Source organism: Notamacropus eugenii, chromosome 3, assembly GCF_028372415.1.
Source record: "Notamacropus eugenii isolate mMacEug1 chromosome 3, mMacEug1.pri_v2, whole genome shotgun sequence".
In the NCBI taxonomy this organism is placed as follows: Eukaryota; Metazoa; Chordata; class Mammalia; order Diprotodontia; family Macropodidae; genus Notamacropus; species Notamacropus eugenii.
In genome coordinates this window covers 257,463,580-257,486,005 of record NC_092874.1, presented here as the reverse complement: position 1 = coordinate 257,486,005, position 22,426 = coordinate 257,463,580, and the positions used below count along the sequence as shown (strand labels likewise).

The window sequence follows — 22,426 nt, the reverse complement described above, 5'->3', positions numbered from 1 at the left end:
AGGAATTGGGGCATACAATGCATTACAGAACCACAAAATACAACATCATCTCTTTAAAAAAGTATTCTGCTTGATTAGACTACAAAATTATAGGAATTTGGGCTGTGAGGGATCTCAATCATCAGCTAGCCTACCTTCTTTATCCTACAGATGAAGAAAATAAGGTTCAAGAGCTGGAATAATTTTTCTAAGTTTCTACAATTAGCAAATGGCAAAGCTAGGATCCATATTGCAGAAGTAAAAAGAATAATAAAACTTATTCCTTAATATTTTACATTAAATTTTAGTAAATAAATAAAACCTAAGTGAGGAAATAGCAAATCCTTCAAAACAGACTGCTTAGGACTTTTAGTACTGAGCATACTATATCAGATTTTTTAATTTCATGTTTTAAATTTCCCTTTTAATCAGTACTCCCTTTGCTTTCAAATTGAAAAAAAAACAATAATTTATTCCCTTACAAAGTGGGAATTTGTTTCCTACAAATTTGAAAAATATTATGACTGCAAAATCCCAAAAATGTTCCTTCATTCTCTTATCAAATTTAAGCTGCGACATGCTCATCCCCAGTAATTTAAAAGACAGCATATTCTACAAAATTATGAGTGAAATTACTGCACAATGATTTTTGAAAGTCAGAATAAAAGATATTTTAAGATAAATCATTTAACTGTAACTCTCACAAAATTCCTTTCTCTGAGTGTACATTTAGTTTCAGATGGTCTATTACAAATGGTATAAGGTAATAATTTTATTCCTCTGTAGTTCCTTGATGTTTGTACCGCTGGGGTTCTTATAAGTGTATGTTGAATGTACTTTTAGAATATTTTTTCAGCCATAAATTCTGGTCATGGTAAAGACATGCTCATTCCTTACCTATAGACCTCCGAATAATTTAAACAGAGATCACTGAAATTTTAAGAGAGGATGACATCACTAAAATAGAAGGTATAGGAAAAAATAACATTGAAGAAAGAGCTGTTTGGATAGCTGGAAAAAGGGAATCTAGAGGAAAAAGGATCAGAGGTAGAAGCAGAACAGGAGAGTATGTCTTTGTAGAACACAAAAAAATTGGGGGAGAAAGAGGTCAACAGCGCCTCAAAAATAAAATTGTTAGGTAAATACTTTGGAGTATTCACTGGAAAGCAAGAAATGCAAGATGAAAGGTATGGCTTGGCTGAAAACATGGATTCAGTGAAGATACCAAATGTATGTCAGTATAATGTATGGTTACCCAACTAAAACAGCAACTCAAAATTCAATTCATTTATTATCAATAAGAACTCATTAGATGGTGACCATGTATCTAGAACTATGCCAGTCACTGGGGAGACAGATAAAAACAAAATACTCCTTTCCTTTATAGAGTGTACAGTCTACCAATTTACATTCTCTTTTCTCAGCAAAGTGATGTTTGGGCAAAACATTTTTTTAAAAAAGTTTTCATTTCTAAGCAAACAAAAATACAGGAGAAATAAAGAAATCAAAGCAATTTCCTCCTGACCTTTCTAGGAATTAAAATCAACAGACAATTATTAAATCCAAGCATAATCCATCCTGTGTATGCACAAGATATGAAAGAGAGATCTAAACATCTATCTCTATAAACCTATTTTTTCCAGAGTATTTAATAGTCAATGAATATAAGTGAAAATAACAATGTAGATATGCAAAAATGGTGAATTAAATTCCATAAGTTTGTAATAAATCATTCCAAGAAATGCCTTAAAATCCAAAGGTAAAATCTGGTCAACTTATCAATTAGAAGATAACAATAAGTGGAAATAATTCCTAACATAGTAAATCAGATATTTTATCTTCAAATAAGAATATTGTGAGGCTTAGTGGAAAAAGCACTAGAGATGTCAGATTTCTGTTCCAGTCCAGCCTGCTCCAGGCAAGCATGATAGTAGACAAATGCTGGTCTCTTTAGGTTTCAGTTGCTTCAGGACCAATAAAAATGATTTCAATTAGATAACATCCATTAGGCATTATCTAACGTTTACAGCACTAACATTTTAAGGTTCTAAGAAGAAAAATTCTTAGTTAAAATATTTTCAATATCAATCACAAAACTCAGCCAAATACAAAATCACAAAAGCAATAGGAATTTTTGAATTGATGGTATTCAACATCAATGGAAGATACAATATTTTAAAAATGTTATATCATATCATATTTATTCATTTAGCAATGACTGATAAAACAGATGCCATATGAAAAGGGATATTGACAGTACTGAGAATGATGTAAAGATAAATAGGACACAATTAACTGTACTTAATAGTGTTCATCTATGTCAAGCTAAGTGACAACTTTTTCTCCAATTAAATGAGAAAATTGGATAGATTGAGATTATAAAGGAAAATAAAATGGGACTTTATACATATAACTTTAAGTATAGAAGGAATATGATTAAGCTAGATAATTCATGTTGAAAAAATCCTAATAGACTTCCACTAAATTGGCTATGTAACATATCACTTATACTCACAGATCATCACTATGTAGATGGTGATAGACTAGAAATTTGGTTCTATTGGTTTTGGTGAAGGAATAGAACTTTGAGATCATTTGGACCAGCCCTAGTAGTAAGCTTTTCTGAATAATCCAACTAATGTCCTCAATTTTCTACAATTCATTTCAACTCTGAATAATAGGAATTTAGATGAGTACTTAGCATGGGCAAGAAACTATACTGGGCATATTAAAAGATAACCTTAGGAAGACATTTTCAAGAGAAAGAAGGGAACATGACCAGAAGTTTTTTTTATAGAAATATAGATTTAAAACTATCAGGGAGATTATCTGTTGTGACATGCACCCCCAATTTTATAGATGAGAAAATGGAGGCACTATTAGGGGAAGTAAATTACTCATAGTAACCCAGGCACTAAAAGCAGAGGTGAGATGTAAACCCAGGTCTTCTGACTCAAGAACCATAAGTCTTTCCATTCTATCAGTTCATTCTCCATTTGGAAACTCCAAGTATAAGGGCATAAAGGGTGAATGTAAAGGAAAAGACCACCAAAAAAGTGTTAAAGGTCAAATTCATTTTATCACTATGTTCAATAAACCTAAATAATATCTCTCAACTTCAGTGCTCTCTTGTGAGATATTATTTCTCAGAATTATGGGCACCAGTTCTTTTCTACATATGCTGAAAAAAGGGTCTAACAAGTAATGCATTTCAGTTATGCAAATCCCAAATGAAGAAAGATAGGAAGTCAACATTTCCCAGGGCATTAGAAAGACAGGACTGCCACCATATTAGTGGAGCTTTGAATTGGTTCAAGGATGTTGAAAAGCAATTTGGATTTATGATGAGAAAGTGACCAAAGTCCATACCCTCTGACTCACCCATAGATACCACTGCTAGTAATACAACCTAAGGAGGTTCCAAAAAAGTCCTCCATGCAACAACAATAATAATAGCTAACATTTATATAGCACTTACTATGTACCAAGCATAGATATGGAACAGTGAATAAAATGTCACAATTTCTTGAAATGTTGAATGTATATGCTGAATTTTCCCTTTTTCCCTCTTTATAGTCTTCATTATAATAGATGAGTTACTAAGAAGGGAAGAGGCAGGGGAATATTAATATAAAAATAAAATTTGTTTTTAAGAAATTACATTAGGCAAGATTTTGGTAGTCTTACACAATTTTAGGAGGAGGTAGGTGATGCACTGAATAGAAAACCTGTCCTGCAGTCTGGAGGATAAGAGTTCAAATGTAACCTGTGACACTTACTAGCTGTGTGACCCTGAACAAGTCACTTAACCCTGTTTGCGTCAGTTTCCTTATCTGTAAAATGAGCTGGAGAAGGAAATGGCAAACTACTCCAATATATTTGCCAAGAAAACCCTAAATGGGGTCTCAGAGAGTCAGACAAAACTGAAATGACGCTACTCAGCGCAGCAGCAGCCCTTCTTTCTCCACAGTGGTCAGCTACGACCCCCGGTTCCCCAGCAACCATGTCGAAGGGACCTGCAGTTGGCATTGATCTTGGCACCACTTACTCCTGTGTGGGAGTCTTCCAACATGGGAAAGTGGAGATCATTGCTAATGACCAAGGAAACAGGACCACCCCCAGCTATGTCACCTTCACCGACACAGAACGTTTAATCGGTGATGCTGCAAAGAATCAAGTTGCAATGAACCCCACCAACACAGTTTTTGATGCCAAACGTCTGATTGGTCGCAGATTTGATGATGCAGTTGTACAGTCAGACATGAAGCACTGGCCTTTCACAGTAGTGAATGATGCAGGCAGGCCTAAGGTCCAAGTGGAGTACAAAGGGGAGACCAAAAGTTTCTATCCAGAGGAAGTGTCTTCTATGGTCTTGACCAAGATGAAAGAAATTGCTGAAGCTTATCTTGGGAAGACTGTCACAAATGCCGTCGTCACAGTACCAGCCTATTTCAACGATTCCCAATGTCAGACCACTAAAGATGCTGGCACCATCGCTGGTCTCAATGTGCTCCGAATCATCAATGAGCCTACTGCTGCTGCTATTGCTTACGGCTTGGACAAAAAAGTTGGTGCCGAGAGAAATGTGTTGATCTTTGACCTTGGAGGTGGTACTTTCGATGTCTCCATTCTTACCATTGAAGATGGCATCTTTGAGGTCAAGTCCACAGCTGGGGACACCCACTTGGGTGGGGAGGACTTTGACAACCGAATGGTCAACCATTTCATTGCCAAGTTCAAGCGAAAGCACAAGAAGGACATCAGTGAGAACAAGAGGGCTGTTCGTCATCTTCGCACCGCTTGTGAACGTGCAAAACGCACCCTCTCTTCTAGTACCCAGGCCAATATTGAGATTGACTCCCTCTATGAAGGTATCGACTTCTATACATCAATCATTCGAGCCCATTTTGAAGAGCTGAATGCTGATCTCTTCCGTGGCACACTGGACCCTGTGGAAAAGGCCTTAAGAGATGCCAAGCTAGATATATCACAGATTCATGACATCGTCCTGGTGGGTGGTTCCACTCGAATTCCCAAAATCCAGAAGCTTTTGAAGACTTCTTCAGTGGCAAGGAGTTCAACAAGAGTATCAGTCCTGATGAGGCTGTTGCTTATGGTGCAGCTGTTCAGGCTGCCATTTTGTCTGGAGATAAATCTGAGAACATGCAGGACTTGTTGCTGTTGGATGTCACTCCTCTTTCCTTTGGAATTGAAACTGCTGGTGGAGTTATGACTGCTCTGATCAAATGTAATACCACCATCTTAACCAAGCAGACAGACATTTACCACCTATTCGGACAACCAACCTGGTGTGCTTATTCAGGTTTATGAAGGTGAGAGGGCAATGACAAAGGATAACAACCTGCTTGGCAAATTTGAGTTCACAGGAATCCCCCCAGCACCCAGAGGTGTTCCTCAGATTGAAGTGACATTTGACATTGATGCAAATGGCATTCTCAATGTTTCTGCTGTGGATAAGAGTACAGGCAAGGAGAATAAGATCACCATCACTAATGATAAAGGACGTCTGAGCAAGGAAGACATTGAGTGTATGGTCCAGGAGGCTGAGAAATATAAGGCTGAGGATGAGAAGCAGAGAGACAAGGTGTCTTCCAAGAATTCTCTTGAATCTTATGCTTTCAACATGAAGGCTACAGTGGAGGATGAAAAACTGCAAGGCAAAATTGGTGATGAAGACTAACAGAAGATCCTTGACAAATGTAATGAAATAATCAACTGGCTGGATAAGAACCAGACTGCTGAGAAGGAAGAATTTGAGCATCAGCAGAAAGAGTTGGAGAAGGTCTGCAACCCCATCATTACCAAGCTGTACCAGAGTGTAGGGGGCATGCCAGGAGGCATGCCTGGTGGATTCCCAGGGGGTGGAGCAGCCCCATCTGGAGGTGCTTCCTCTGGACCCACCATTGAAGAGGTGGACTAAACAACAGAAGAAAGAGTATTCCACACAGCTTTTCCAAAAATTGAAGGACTCAAAATTTGTAGCCAAGGCAGTGGCAGTTTAAAAGTAACATTTAAGCTACTGTATAAATCTGGGCATTCTGAATACTTGAATGTGTGCAGAGGGGAGAGAAGTGAACAACATTGCACTTTATCAGTACTGTAAACAAGTGGAAATGCAATTCTTGTCCTGGAGAATAAAAATTATTTAAAATTGGCACCATAAAAAAAAAAACTGAAATGACTCAACAAAAATGATAAAACAATTCAAACTTTGAGGATAAAATTCCTGAATTAAGGATACTTCAACATGAAAATGTATTACAGAGCAGGATTGTATTACACCTTTTCCCATGTATTTTTAAGAATAGTACACAATGAAAATGAATGACTTTATGAAATAAATGATTGCTGTTTCCTGCTCCCTTGGCAAGAAAGAGAATGATTGTCTATTGTTGATAGCATTTGAACTTTTCTGTGAAGAAAGGGTAGGGATTCAATCATCTCCTAATCAGAAGTGTTTGCTTATGGCTTTCCCAATATTTTTCCCTTGGCTTCTATCATGTACAAATGGAAATTCTGGAAACTTGTTTGCCTTAATAGTCACTTATATTTCTAAAAAGAAAGATAATAGAGCATAGTTTAAAGTCTTGGGCCATGTTAACTTAGTCTTTGAACTTTACACCCTTCAGAAATCCCAGGTGCACCTTCAAAAGAATGCATTAATAAAGGCCATCTGGGACTTCCACTAGGCTCTTCATCATGATGTGGGATAAAATGACTTATCCCTCCAATGGAATTCTGCTGACAAGTCACAAGGAACAGTTACTGCCTATGCCACAAATGAGAAAAATTCTTAACTAGAACACACATGTGTTTCTTCTTAGAAGCCGGGTGGCTGAAGGATCATCATGACAGCAAGTTTAGACACATTACTGTGATAACTTATTCCATTAGTGAAACACAGCATATAAAAATATATTGTAACCTTTGTTGTCCCAGATCGCTAATGACAGATATAAATAACGTCAACAGCATGGTGTACTGTTTGGGGAAATCTCAAAGCAGTAAGGAAGTGAGCAAGGACCTTTCAAAGATATTCCAAAAGCATTGGAAGATGCAGAAGAACTCCAGTTTAAAGGGGATTGAGGAAATCCAGGGCACCTCCTCCCACTGTGACAGCTAAAATCTACTGCTTGAAACATAATACTTTTTACCTCTATATAGTTCTCAGATGCTCATCTTGAAATATAGCTGAATGATTTTATATTTTAGAATAAAATTAAATTGTAACTAATGTTAAAGAAGCATTCCTTTTCCTGTTTTTTTTTTTTTTTAGCAGACTTGTCTTTTTAATGGTATTGGGGACTATAGAGACAGTAGGTACCTACTGTGCAACTCAGATCTTTGCCTAGGGTACTTAGAGGCTACATGACTTGCCCAGGGTCACATAGTTGACAAGTTTCAGAGGCAATACCTAAATTCAGGACTTCCACAGTTACTACTGATACTGGTTTCTCCCTGTCCTTGTCAATCCTGTCTATGTCATTGTCCCAACTTTTATTTTCATACAAATTGATTTATTTTTAGTTTTCAACATTGACTTCCATAAAATTTTGAATTTCAGATTTTCTCTTCATCTCCCTTCTACCCCTACCCCAGGATAGTGTGTATTCTGATTGCTCTTTCCTCCAATCTGCCCTCACTTCTCTCACCAACTATCTTCCTTCCCTTCTATTTCCCTATAGGGTAAGATAGATTTTTATACCCCATTGCTTATGTATCTTATTTCCCAGTTGCATGTAAAAACAACCTGTAAGATTCATTTTTAAAACTTTTGAGTTCCACATTTTCTCCCTTTTCCCCTTCCCACCCAACCTCATTGAGAAGGCAAGCAATTCGATAAAGGTTACACATGTGTGGTCATGCAAAACACCTCTGTAACACTCATGTTGTGAAAGACTAACTAAATTTCCCTCCATTTATCCAATTCTTTCCTTTGACCTGTCCCTCTACTAAAGTGTTTGTTTCTGATTACCCCTTCTCCCAATCTGCCTTCCCTTCTATTATCCCTCCCCTTCTCATTTAAAGTTCTTCTTTCTTATTATGATCTTTGATGCATTGACCTATTCAAATTCTTCAAGTTCATTCATCTCATCCACTCTGTATTTAATTGCCTCCAGTATATAAATTTTCATATACTTTATAACTCTGCCCACATGTTGCAGCCTCTCAGAAATAGGGATGAAGAAGTTTAAGACAAACTTTCCCTCTTTGGGGGTCTGAATATTTTCAGATCTACCTGACTTCCCTGGCAAAAAAATGTTTCATTATCCCACAACAGAACCTAAAATATGATACATTTTTTCCTCCAAGACTATAGTCACAGATTGTAGGACTATAAATATGGATCTGGAAGGAAACTCACTTGTTTGCAAGTTGTCCCCCCATTAAATTGACAGCTTCCCAAGAGAAGGAGTTGTTTATTTTGCTCTACTTTGTATCCTCAGCATTTAGCATGGCACTTGAAATATAGTGGACACTTAATACTGTTTGTTGACTCCCTGACAAGAGGCCATAGAGAGCAAAGTTTTTGTTTTACAGATGGGGAAACTGAAGTGCAAATAATTATGTGACTTGCTCAGAGACATAATGTCAATAAATCTTTGAGGTAGGATGACTTTGATTTTTATAGATTTAAAAGTAGAAAATCTTGCTTTGAAATTTCCCAAGATACAAACTCATCAGATTTATCACCACTCAGATTCACAAATTCCTTCTGTACCATTTGATAGAATTTCTTTAATAAGGATCAAACATGCAATTTCATTGCTTTAAGGAAGTCCTAAAGAAGAATCTTTATTCCAAATCTCTAGGTCTTCTCCTGGAAAGATCCAGTGTACCACAGCTCTATGGAATATATGTATGATCGTATACATACATACATATGTGTATGTATGTGCATATATGCATATATGTGTGTGCATATGTATATGCAAGTATATATCTATGTATAGGTATATGTAGTTGTGTTTATATAAATGTGTGTATATATTCTCCTCTCCGTCTCTCTCTCTCTCTCTCTCTCTCTCTCTCTCTCTCTCTCTCTCTCTCTCTCCCTCACTTCTGCCTGATGTATTCTTATCACAATTGAATCCAGAAATTAATTACTCTATGTATCTGTATGTGTGTGTGTATCTCTCTCTCTCTCTCTCTCTCTCTCTCTCTTTCTCACACACACATACACACACACACACACACACACACACACATACACACACATCACAGGCTTTTTTTTCTTTCTTGCGCACACATCACTCATTTACGTTTTCTTCCTTTCCCACTTTTGAACCTTATATAACAAGTATCTGACAAGGAAAAAAAACTAAAATGGACATTTATTTTCAAAATTTCCACTGAAGTTCATTAGTTTGACCCTCTGTAGGAGTTTTTATCTCAGAATCTATAAACTTTTATCTTGCTTTTTTAAATATTTTGATAACTATTCTAATATAATTATTTTTTTTGTAAATATATTATGAATGTAAATACATCATTTTGAGAAAGAGTCCACAGGTTTTGCCAAACTACCAATGGTAGCCATCACACACACATGCACGCATGTGCAGTTAAGAACCCTTACCTACTGTATAACAGAAGAAAGAAAAAGTCATCTAGGTATGGATGCAGCATCCTAAATGCAAAACCCCACATTTTATTCTGATATCTAATCTTTCTTTTTGTCCTTAGCCAGTAATTGAATGTTTCTTTTACATGTACCAGAATTTACACTCTGGTGTACAGAGAGAAAAAATCTGCTTTATTTGTTTTCATTTGTTCATAGTTTCCTAAAGCTGTACTGGAGAAAATATAGCAAACTTTATGTGGCAATTTATTTGATCAACAACTCTATTAATCAGCATTTTCATCCATATTATGCCTTTGGCTATAAAAAATAAACATGGTGAAAGTGATCACAAACAGCTATATCTTACTAGATGTTTATATGAGTGGTTTTTTCCATGAAAATAGAACACATAGGCACTAAAATGAAATCTCTTGCTTTTTATAGAGCAGAAATTTTGTTTCTTTTTTTATTTTTCAGTTAAAAGAAAGGTCAGACCACAAATCACTCTCTAGTTCAAAAAGTTTCAGTGGCTCTCCATTTCTTCTAAGATAAAAATGTCAAGTCTAGCATTGAAAGTCCTTTATAATCTGGTAGCAGTTGACATTTCCAAACTTAATTTCTTCCCTTAAAGCAATCTGCTTTCTAGCTGGGTTGGCCTACTTAGGATCACAGTTAGAGAGAATAGAAACTTCATCTAATAGGTGAGAAAACCAAGATCCTGAAAGAGTTAGGACACAATTGTTTGAGCTTACACAAGCAGTAAGGGACAGTGCTAGGTTTTTAACCTATTCCTTCTGTCTCCAAATCTACTAACCTTTCCTTTGCTCTAAGGCAGGTTGTTCCCTGGATTCACCATTCCATCCCCCATTCCCCTGCCTTTATACAGACTGTCCTCAGTGCCTGGAATGCACTCCCTCCTCACTCTACCTCCCTCATATCTAGACTTATGTGTCACCTCCTGTGTGAAGCTTCTTGAGTGTCACCCATCACCAGCTGTCAGCGTTCTGTCCTTCCTCCAATTACCTAGCATCTACTTTAGTGTCTACATGTTTTATGACTCATTAGAATATAAATTCTATGAGGGTACTATCTCTTTTTTCATAGAGTCCTTGTTCATTTGGACCCTAAAATAAATTTTTACCTGTTATATACACTTAACAAATGTTGGTTGAATTGAATTAAAAGGATGAGAAATCAGAGAAAACTTGAGCTTTCAACTACTCGGGATTTTTAGCAATTTAAACACATCTGACATGTTTCCTCATTTTATTTTTATGAAGGATTTTGATATGTCCTTTCCAATCTTTCATCCTTAACTAAAAAAAGGATCAATATGATGAAATGAGGAAGTGAGAAAGGAAGGTTGGTACAATAGAAAGGACACCAGATTTATTTTTTTAACTCTAGGAGATTTTTATTTTTAAAAATGAAAAAATAACAAATATTTATATAACAAATACTATGTTCCTGGTACTGTGTTAAATGCTCTATAAATATTATCTCAAAATATTATTCAAAACACCCCTGCCAAGAGGTTGCTATTACTATCACATTTTGTAGATGAGGAAATTGAGACAGATGGAACACAGAGTGCCCAGGGGTCCCACAGCTAGTAGGTGTCTGAGGTCAGGATTAAACCCAGGTCTTCCTGTCTTCAGGCCCAGCAAAGAGTGCTAGATTTGTTTAGTCGTTTCTGATACTTCATGATCCCATTTTGGGGTTTTCTGGGTTAAGATACTGGAGTGGTTTGTCCTTTCCTCCTCTAGTTCATTTCATATATGAGAAAATTGAGGAAAACAAGGTTAAGTGACTTGTCCTGAGGTCATATATAAACTCAAGTCTTCCTGTCTCCAGGACCAGTGCGCTATCCACAATACCATTTAGCTTTCCCAGAGTCAGATGACCCAAATTCAAATTCTGTCTCCAATGATTACTACTAGTGTGATATTTGGCAAGTCAAGTAATCTCTCATTTATGAAAGGAAGGCTTCTGAGATCTCAACTGTAAATCTCTGATCGCTTCATAACCTTTGGTATTTTCACAGCACAAATGTTAAAACGTAGTATGACATCCCCTGTCTAATTAGAACCAGGGCTAACGATACACTTGAGGCTATGTGAACCATGTAGGGGAACCAATCTGAAATGCCCCCTCAAATTAACTTTTAAAGCCTGACAACATATCTGAAGATCATGGAACACCACTAGGTGTCTATGGAGAGGACTGGTACAAAGAAACAAAAAGACTCAGGGGAATAGGGAAGGGGGTGATAGTTTAACAAATTCTTTATAATTCCTCCACTCTGTTGTTTCTACACTGCTAAAGGTCTTCACATAATTTTGAGTACTGTGGAACAAAATTTAGATTACCTTTACGTAGGTAGGGATGTAAGACCATAGATCAATAATTAGAAGAGATCTCAGAGGCCAAATGGTCCAATCTGCCTCCCCTAACAGATGAGGAAACTGAGGGTCAATATGGTAAAGTGGCTTATCCAAGAGTACACTGGAGACAGAGATGGATTAAATGAGTTGTGTGTCTGTGTGTATATGTACATATGTGTATATATACAAACACATTTGTACCTATCTATGTGTACATGTATATACATGTGTGTATGTGTGTGAGAGAGAATGAGAGAGAGAGAGAAATGGGGTCTAGTCAAAAAAGGATTAAACTACATTGGATACATTTTCTTGCTATATTCCCTCAAAGCTATTTATCTAAGCTTAAAATAACTTGCTTTTGAAGGCCCAAGAAGAAGACCCTATTCCCCAGGGTATACAGTAATTTGAATCTATAACTCAGTTTTATTCCAAAACAGAGGACACAAATGAGACAAGTTGAAATGGAGCAAAGGAGAGAAAGGAGCCAAGTTTCATCGTCACATGTTAGTTGATGAAAATGACAAAAATCATCAACACTGTAGATGGAGAAAAAGCATAAAATCATCATGTACTTATCAAAGAATAGTTAAAGCTGCAAAATAAAATGTGAGAATGTCTGCCTTACTTAGAATGAAAAAAATGCAAATAAAAGGTCAATAATGACCTCATACTCTGTTAATGTTATATACATAGGCCGTAATCTAGATAGGATATTATATCTGAATGTGTATAATGTATATGTGTGTGCTTCTGTGGGGGGGTGTTTTTAGGAATTTTGTGGAAGGTTTTCATGGTCACAGTTGAAAAATACTTTGAAGTGTTTTGTTAGCAGACACATCCCTAGTTTTTCAATTAATACTCCACACAAATTAGTGAAAGTCATAAAAAGAAATCAGATGATAGGCTAGGTTAATAAACAAAGTTTGTGAAGACATTTTTTCCCTGAAAATCATCAAAACAAGGAAAGATGAAATATTTACATAGTTTTAGGGTCATATTGCTTCAATTGGTTACAGCATTATGCAAATAAGAACAAGATTTACTCCATATATAAGCAATGTAAATGGGAAAGACATGGACACTTGTCCTATAGGATGAGGAGTAATCACATGACCCACCTCTCTGGGTCAGTCTTTTCATCTGTAAAATGAGGGAATTGGACCAGATGACCTTTGACATTTGTTCTGGGTTGAGTTCTCTCATCCTGTGATTTTAATTTCCATATATGTTTATAGTCATAGTATGGACAGACCACATTAGTTTATGGACCTATTGGTCAATACATATATACTGAGAGAATATGAAAGAGAAAGTAATAGACAAAGATAATGACAGGAGAAATCCTCACTCAAGAGTGCTATAAATAGATAGAAAGCAAGAAATATTGAAAAAGAAAGCTGGGAAATAAAATAAGAATGTTTTATCTTTGACTTTTAGAGCATGCATCTTGAACATTCTATTTCCTCTGAAGTTCTCATCCAAATAAACCAAATCTATTTCATTTTAAAAGAAAATATTAGATATTTGAAAATTAAGAAATAGAATAATTTGAAAATAATGTTGAAAATTCTAAAGGTATCAAATTAAAAACAAAAATAAATAAATAATTTGTTTTTAAGGTATACATATAGTTCTACCAATTTACTTTTTTTAGATTCTAATCATCAGAAATGATAAAATTAGAAAGTTTTATTATTTCACAGAATAAAATGTAAGACTAACCCTCAATGCTTTCTTTCCTTATTCTTCCATCCTTTCTTTCTTATTTCCTTTTTTTAAGTTGAGATTAGATCTCCCCTATTTGCGCATGCCAGAAATTCAGTAGCCATTTATGACCTAATGACAGTCACAGAATCTTTATCCTATGCCATTTTTTTCCAAACTGGGCCAGTTACCTACTCCCCACCTTTCACTTCCCCTCTTAAGCATTCTGGTAGTTTTCACCTCCTATGGGTTCCTCATATTAGTGCTGGATTTAGATGAGCTTTAGCCCAACTCTAGCTCAGTACTCCTGACTTTAATCGATGTACCAGCCTCACCCTCCTCTTCCTAGCACTTAGCATCATATCCAGTCATTCTTAAGCATTCCAAATAACACACTAGTAGGTAATTTAAACTCATTGCATGAAAAGACCTCTAAAATCAATAAGATGATGAATACAAGCCAGGATTTCTGTCCCTCAGACTCTAGAAAACAAATGGTTGTTTAGTCATTTCAGTCATGTTGAATTCTTCATGGTCCTATTTGGAGTTTTCTTGGCAAAAATATTGGAATAGCTTACCATTTCCCTCTCCAATTGATTTTACAGGTGAGAAAACTGAGGCAAACATGGTTAGATGACTTCCCTATGGTCACACAGACAATAAGTGAGAAAGGCCAGATTTGAACTCAAGAAGATGAATGGACTGCAAGCCTGGCATCTTATCTACTACACCACCTAGCTGCCTCATAGAGCCAGTACCAGTTGCTAATCCTATATATGAATAACTGGAGGAAGAAAACACTAACACCAAAGAAAAACCAGAAAGGTTTCCCTTTGGAGGTAGCACACTGAAAGCAGCCAGAGATTCTCAGAGAAACAGAGGAGGAGACAGAACATTCTTAGCCAAGGAAGGATATCCAAATAAGCCAGAAAAAATGAAGTGCTAAATTATTACTTGCTCATGACTTAGATACTACTGGATACAATCTAGAACTTTCCAAAGATGTAGAAAAGCATATATTTTGAAGCTACCAGGATTATCTTTGTTGAATATTCAACAGAGAACCAAAGGACCCTGAAACACTGTCAACTGAGTTTAGGAATACTTCTACAAGCTCAGTTTGCCATCAATGAGAACAAACCAACATACCATTTAAAAAGTGATTTTGGACCTATGGGCTTCGACATAATATATTAAAGGTTTTTCTACATATGATCAATCAGTTCTTGCGGTCTACAAACTTAAGGTGATGGAGAATGATGGTGACTACCTCAGGTCACTCAGTCTTTAAAAAAAATTTTATATATGGACTAAAACGAGCATTCCCATAACAGAATAATCTAAAGTTACTGCAAAAGAAACTGCAAATTTATTAAGTACAACTTGAAATTCCTTTTAAATATATACTAAAGTAACCACATAAATTTTTCTTTTTATTTCTGCTCTTTCTCCTACCCTACCCTAGGAATTATTACCATTAGGATGGCCCATGATAGGAGAATGATGCCTTGCAATGAGTTCTTACTGGGAAAAAAATGGAAATCAAGAAAATAGAAATGAAGAAGTATAGTAGAAAATGGTGCTGAATTATTATGGTTTTTTCCTTTTTTGTTGTTTGTTGTTTTTTTTTTTTGTTTTCTGAAAGCCAACTGGGGGTTGTGACTTGCCCAGGGTCACCAAGATACAAAGGGTCAACTTTCTGAGCCTTCATTGGAACTCAGATCCTCCTGACTCCAAGGTCAGTACTACACCCACTGTGCCACACAGCTGACCCCATCATGGCTGTTTCCTGAAGTCAATCAAAAAGCATTTATTCAGGCATTATTTGAGGTTCTGCAGTTACAAAGCGAAAAAAATAAGTCCCTGCTTCAAAGAGCTTACTTTCTATTAAGGGGATGCACTTGCAGAAACACACAAATTCATTCCCAGGGAGGCAGTATGATGGGGGCATCCAAAGTCTGCCTTGGAGTCAAGGAAGGCCTAGCTTTAGGCCTTATTCCTAATTCTAAAGGTTGCGTGATCCTGGTAAGTCTGCAGCCTCTATTACCAGAACAGGAAGTCCCTACCATTCCCTTGAGTCAAAAAAACCTCTGGCTTGTGTGTTTCAGTATCTGTTCTGATCAGCTAACCTAACCTTCAGTGACACTTGTCTCATTGCTGTTGCTTGAACAACCATCCATGCCCAGAGTCAGTGGCTGTGCCCCACAAATGGAATGTTCTCCCTCCTCATTCCCTGGGCTGCCTTGAGATCTCAGCTTAAATATCACCTTCTGGAGGAAGCCTTTTCCTGATGCCTCTTCATTCTCAAGCTTTCCCTCTTATTTCTGATCTATTCTATATGTTGTTTCTTTGTAAATAATAGTTTTCACATTAGCCTATGAGGTCCTTGAAGGCTGAGCACAATGCCTGCCCTAAGTATGGTAGGCTCTTAATAACTGTCTATTGGTCAATAGGTGTGTATTTAACTACATATGTATAACATATATACATATATGAAAATACCTTTAGAATCAATAAGAATTAAAAATTTCCTCCAAAAAATAGACTACCACTACTCCGACAACTTGAAGTTCAAAAGTCTGATTCACATTTATTCAAGAAACAACATTTATTTGCCAAAGGCTGAAACGTAAGTACAGCAATGCTTAATGAGATCCCTTAGCAATTCTTTTAATCAACTTGCATTCTAAAGAAAATTTAATCCCTTTATTTTTATATCCTATTTTTATTATTATTTTTAGCTCTCAGGTCAACTTCCTGTTCATTTCAATGGGTTAAAAAGAACTCTAGGAAATCTTACTACTAACAGTGTTTATATATATATATATAGTAACATGGAACAGGAAAATATAAAAGGAAAGAGAGAGAGGTGAATGACTCTTTTTGTCAGGCAAGAGGCTTTCCTTCTATTCTTCAGAAAGTCCAGGGAACTCACAGAGCTGAACATTGTATTATCACTAACTTGATAAGCATAATTCTTGCTTGATGCTGAAATAATCTAAGACAAGCTTTCAACCATCACTACCATTATGGCAAGCACACACACACACACACACACACACACACACACAATCACATTTAGAAGGGATGAAGGATATTAACTGTGTTGCAGCTGTGATGCAGCTAACAATGGATGGGAGGGGAATGTTCAGATAAGGAAGATCTGAACACAATTCCATGGATTAGAAGGACTGGATTTTTATACTTAGTAGATGAACAGCTAGATAGAACCTTTGAATCAGATGAGATCTGAAGGAACATTTCTCTTAATACTAACTGATTAATAATTGAAAACAGGATTAACAACCAAAAGTGGGAGAATTTTATAAATACTTTAATCAAAAAGGGAGTTATTTTTTAAAATGCTTAGAGCAAAATGAAACTTCTCAAGATTTCAGCTTTACTCTTTAAGATTACTGTGTGCTTGTGTGTATGTGTGTGTGTGTGTGTGTTGTATATTGTTAATGGTGACTTTTTTAAGGGAAGTATGTCTTCCTGGTGACTTTTTTAAGGGAAGTATGTCTTCCTTAACTATCTGTGAGGCAAGTTATAGGCAAATTTTAGGAAGGAAGCTTCATAATTATACTTTGTTTTGAATGAGATAAAAGGCATATCAGGAGGAGGAAAGAAGAAGTGTTTGAAAACATCTTAGCCTTTGCCTACATGCACAAAGCAATTTAAAAGCCAGACACATTTATATGGCAGAAATTAAACACACACGCGCACACACACACACACACACACACACACACAGCAGTCAATTATTTGTTTTGCTGACTAGATTTTTTTTTTAATGACATCAGCATCTCATCAATCAAAACAGTCAAAATTAGCTAAGTATGTAATGAGGGGAAAACATGACAGTTAAAATTAATCAACATTGTTCAAGAATGAAAGAAAGCACATAAAAGTCTATTTCTATCAAGTCACTTGGGGTAGATACATTTAACACGCATTATTTTAGGGAGAGACAAGGAGGGATTACGGAAAGGAAGAGATGCACCACATGTCCAAAATGACTTTTACCCTTGATCATGGAGTAAGTACACGTTACAAAAACACAAGATTACAATCCAGGAGTCACACAACAAACAAATCAAGCTAAGCCCTGTAAAGATCATCCCACTGACTTGAGAAAAACACACCTTTCTTCTTGTTATTTTTGTTTTTGTCATTTTGTTTTCATTTTTTATTTCTTTTTCTCCCTTACCAAAGTCATCGAGAGCTTCCCCAAGGATCTAACTTACCTGGACTGCATATCTTGTTGAGTTTTGGACTGGCTGACTTCAGCTGGTGGTGAAGGGTGAGAGACGTGTTGCTGGAGTTCTACAAGAGACTGGTAGTACTGTTGTTGGTGGTGTTGCTGCTGTTTGTACCGAGATAAACTAAAAAACAACCCTAAAATGGCTTTCAAATTTCCATTCCTTATTTCTGTTAAAAAAAAAAGAGAAACATAAATATCTTAATCTAAATTTAATGTTGCTACTGCTACTCTTCTTGCTATTATTATCATTATTATTATACATGCACCCACTAATTAAATTCTGGATGCAACAATTTTGTTAACTAAAAAGCAAGGAAACTAACCCTGGAGTCTTCACACTTGTTTTACATGCAGGAAAAGAAAAATTGTGTCTCTACCCTAACCTGACCTGCCTTTTCCAAATGGGTATAGAGGTGGGAGAATAAGGAGAAAAACTATTCAAAAGAACTTGTCCTTGCCAACTCTGAGACTCTCACCTCTGTGAGCAGAGCAAAAGCTTAGTAGCTTTTCTGTTAAATATCTGTTTCAATATATCGCCTCAGTCACTTTTCCACAGCTTGGGAAGTTGTTCACACGATCAACTAAGGAATGAAAGCTATCAGGGTCTCTTTATTTTATAGTTGCTGATAATGAACCTGGAGTTTATATTTTTAAAATGTGTTTATTTTACTTTTAATTTACGGAATAAAACTAGAATTTCCATAACATACTTTGATAAAAATGTGATTGCACTTGAAATCACAAATCTATTATGTACTTGCTATCCCTTTAAAATATATAATAAAATCATTATGTAAATTTCTTTTTTCTCTACTCCTGCCCTAGAAATAGCTACTGTAAGATTTGCATGCACACACATATATTTATACACACATATACATGCATGTATATATACATATGTAAAATTATTTAATACATAATTCTATTTATCAGTTCTTTCTCTGGACTTCTGTTCATAAAGTAAACAGAATTTCTAGCATGATCTGTTTTTTATTTTTGCAAAATGATTAGCACAGTATTTGGCACATAGTAAGCATTTAATAAATGTCAGCTACTAGTATTCAAGCAATCAGCAAGCATTTAAGAAGTGCCTACTGTATACTAGGTGTAATGTGAAGTTCTAGGGATACAGATTCAAAAATGGGAATAATCTCTGTGCTCAAGAAGTTTACATTCCCTTGGGGGAAGCAGAATATATAGTTATAAGTATATACAAAATATTTGTATCCCTTTCCTCAAGAAATTAACAATCTACCTAGGAAAGATTGCACACACACAGACTGGATATACAGTATAATACACAGAAGATATTTTATATTATTACATATTTTATTATATATGTATATATTTTATTAATATATTTCCTTATGCGTAACATATGAGTTGTTGATGTTCAATTGTTTCAGTCATGTCTGACTCTTTATGGTCTCATTTGGGATTTTCTTGGCAAAGATACTGGAGTGGTTTGTCACTTCCCTCTCCAGTTCATTTTATATATAAGGAAAGTGAGGTAAATAGAGGTAAATAATCTACCCAGGGTCAAAGAGCTAGTAGGTTCTGAAGCCAGATTTGAATTCAGGTCTTCCTGACTCTAGGTCAGGAACTCTTTCCATTGTGCTACCTCGTTGCCCAATATATGTGTATAACATATCTGCATCTCAACATTATATATTAAATAATGTGATATGATATGATATCATGCCATATAATATAATCACATATCTGATATAATGCATATCATTTGATATCATTGTATGTGTATACTGTAACATGTGCCTCCCAGTTTTGATTTTCATTTCCCTTTTTTTGCATACATAAATATTATATATAAATTTTGTATTTGGGTGGGAAGGCAAGGGGAGACATGAATGAACAGGCAATTGAGAAGAACTGGAAAAGCTAAACTAGGAAGAAATTAGAGATTCTGAGGTCAAGATGAGTGGGGAATACATGGCAGACACTGGAGAAGATCCGTGCACAGAGAGAAATGTAAAGGAAGTAGTAACCACCCAGGGGAACCAGATCTCCTAGTCTTAGTGCATGGAGGACTGGAGAGAGTGAGATATGGTAGGTACTACACACCATCTATAAGTGCCCATTATACACTGTCCATTCTTTCTGATCCCCATGCCTTTTTTTCAAATCTTTCTTACTTTATCTAGAAATCCCTACCTCCATCACCCTCTTACTAGCTAAATTCTAATACATCCTCTAAATCCAAACAGAAATAAATCTTCTATATGAAGCCTTCCCTGATCCTCTTGTCAGGATGGACGTCCTTCTTAGATTCCCCCCAAATCTGTTACTTTGCAATTTAATAAACTTATAATAGAATGATGAGGAGCTCAGTGGTTTATCATTACTATTTATTGCCCTAATAATGTTAGAATGACTCCCAGGGGCAGAAATAGCAATAGACAAGTTCAATCTTATAGCTGCTATGATGGTTCATGTTGTAATGGTGTATACCATTACATGTAATGTCTCTATACACACGTTGTATAGAGGTTATTAACCTCTTTTGTATCATCAGCATTCTTGTATAGCCATGTTTCTGAGCGCATAAATTAAGAGTCATAGAACTACAAATTAAACCAATTATATTGAAATGCATTTATCAAAATGTCATTAAAAAGGTGAGGGTAGAGAGGAAAGCAGATCAAAGATACCGGGTTAAGAATTCTTGTTATACAAGAAGGTACTTGCTGCTAGGGTTAACAAACAAAAACCAAAACTATCTGACCATCTCACTCCCCTACTCAGTACAAGCTGTGGCTCCTTATCACCTGTAGGGATGAAATACAAACTCTTCTATTAGCATTTAAAGTCTCTCTTCGGGCTATAAACTATTCCCTCAGGTCAATTATTCATTACTTATCTTCATAAGCTTTATATTTCAGTAAAAGTAACTTCCTCACTTTACCTCACACATAAGATTCTAACTGCTGACATCGTATCTTTTCTAAGGAGTCCCCCACACTTGAAACACTCTCTCTTCTTACCTCCATATTTTAGAGTTCTTCCTTCAAAGTTCAGCCCAAGCACTACCTGCTAAGAAGGGCTTTCTTGACTTTCCCCAAGTGTAAATACCCCCCCCCCAATTCCCTTGCATAAAGTATCTCAAAAGAAACTTTTAAAGTTTAGTACTGCACTAAAGCTTTGGGGACATGTATTTATTGTGAATTTATTTTGAAATGTGTATTGTGTATTTTACTTTGTATTAATGTTTTAAATGTTTGTACATATGCATGCTGTGCCCCTAAAGAGAGTAGAAGTTCTTTAAGACAAGGATTGCTTCATTGTATCCCCAGAACTGATCACAATTCCTAGCACATAGTCATAATAGATGGGTAAATGGGTAGATGGGTGGATGGGAGGGTGGGTGGATGGATGGGTGGATGGATGGATGGAGGCAAACACTCCCAGAGACTGTTTATTTATTCTCACTCTTTCATATCATCTATGCCTTCTAATCTCCACACTTACCTGTTCTCATTCTCTGCTTTAAATTAAAAACATACCACGCAAAACTCACATTTAATGTCTTTCTTCCCATACTCCCACATTTAGAGAACTTGGGCCAGCTACCATTTAATATAGAACAATGCTGTCACTGCTATATACTAAGTGTTTAATAAATGTGTTTTGCCAATATCAAAAACATCAGCCTTTGACCTACTTCCTTTGTTGTTGTCCAGTCGTCCACTCATGTCTCACTTTTCCTGACTCCAAGGACAATAGCATGCCAGGCCTTTCTATCCCCCACTACCTCCCACAGTCTGTCCAAGCTCATGGTCATTGCTTTCATGACACTATCTATCTTAGTCTCTGTCATTCTCTCCTCCTTTTGTCTTTAATCCTTCCCAAAATCAAGGTCTTTTCCTATTAATTTTATCTTCTCATGTGACCAGTCCCTGTGATTCCATCAGGATTATACTATTTGTCCTATAAAATTTCAGTGATTTTTAATTTTCATACATAAAATATATTAATATTTTAACTAAAATTTTAAAATTTATATTTACATGTTTTATACTTTCCAAATATCAAGAAACTGAAAGGTATTAAAAATCAGCTCATCTAACATTTTACATGCTGCTTAAAAGCCTTTTATTCCTAAAACTATTGAAAGGCAAAAATAATCTTCCCACAAATCATTGGCCCATTGCCTGTGATGGTAAGTGCTCTTACCTTCAGCAGATAGACCTTGTACATTTACTCCTCTGGCTGCTAGAAAGCTAAGGCAGACATCAACATTTTCAATCTGCAACATAAAAAGAAATGACAAGCAACTGAGAGACTTTTCATCCCACAGTAAGAATGAGATTGGGAGGAACAAAATGGGGAAAAAAGGGGATGAATACTTTGCATTCATTACATAGTACAGCTCCTTACCAGATTTTAACAAGAATTATTATGGTTAATTAGGCAGTTGCTATAAAGCTTCCATTGTCCAGTTTGGCACTTGCAAACAATTCATAAAGCCTTGTAGCAGAATGGCATTCT

At 36.0% G+C, this 22,426-nt stretch overlaps 1 protein-coding gene across 6 annotated transcripts in view; it reads right to left on the bottom strand.

The window, feature by feature from the left end:
- NAV3 (neuron navigator 3) overlaps positions 1-22,426 on the bottom strand; it is a 1,098,252-nt gene that overhangs the window by 272,933 nt on the left and 802,893 nt on the right. For all 6 annotated transcript variants that reach the window (XM_072655445.1, XM_072655444.1, XM_072655443.1 and 3 more), the window contains 2 exons: positions 22,112-22,184; positions 17,904-18,087 (listed from right to left, as the gene is read on the bottom strand). In XM_072655445.1, the coding sequence (XP_072511546.1) occupies positions 17,904-18,087; positions 22,112-22,184 (257 nt within the window). The remainder of the gene's footprint in view (positions 1-17,903; positions 18,088-22,111; positions 22,185-22,426) is intronic.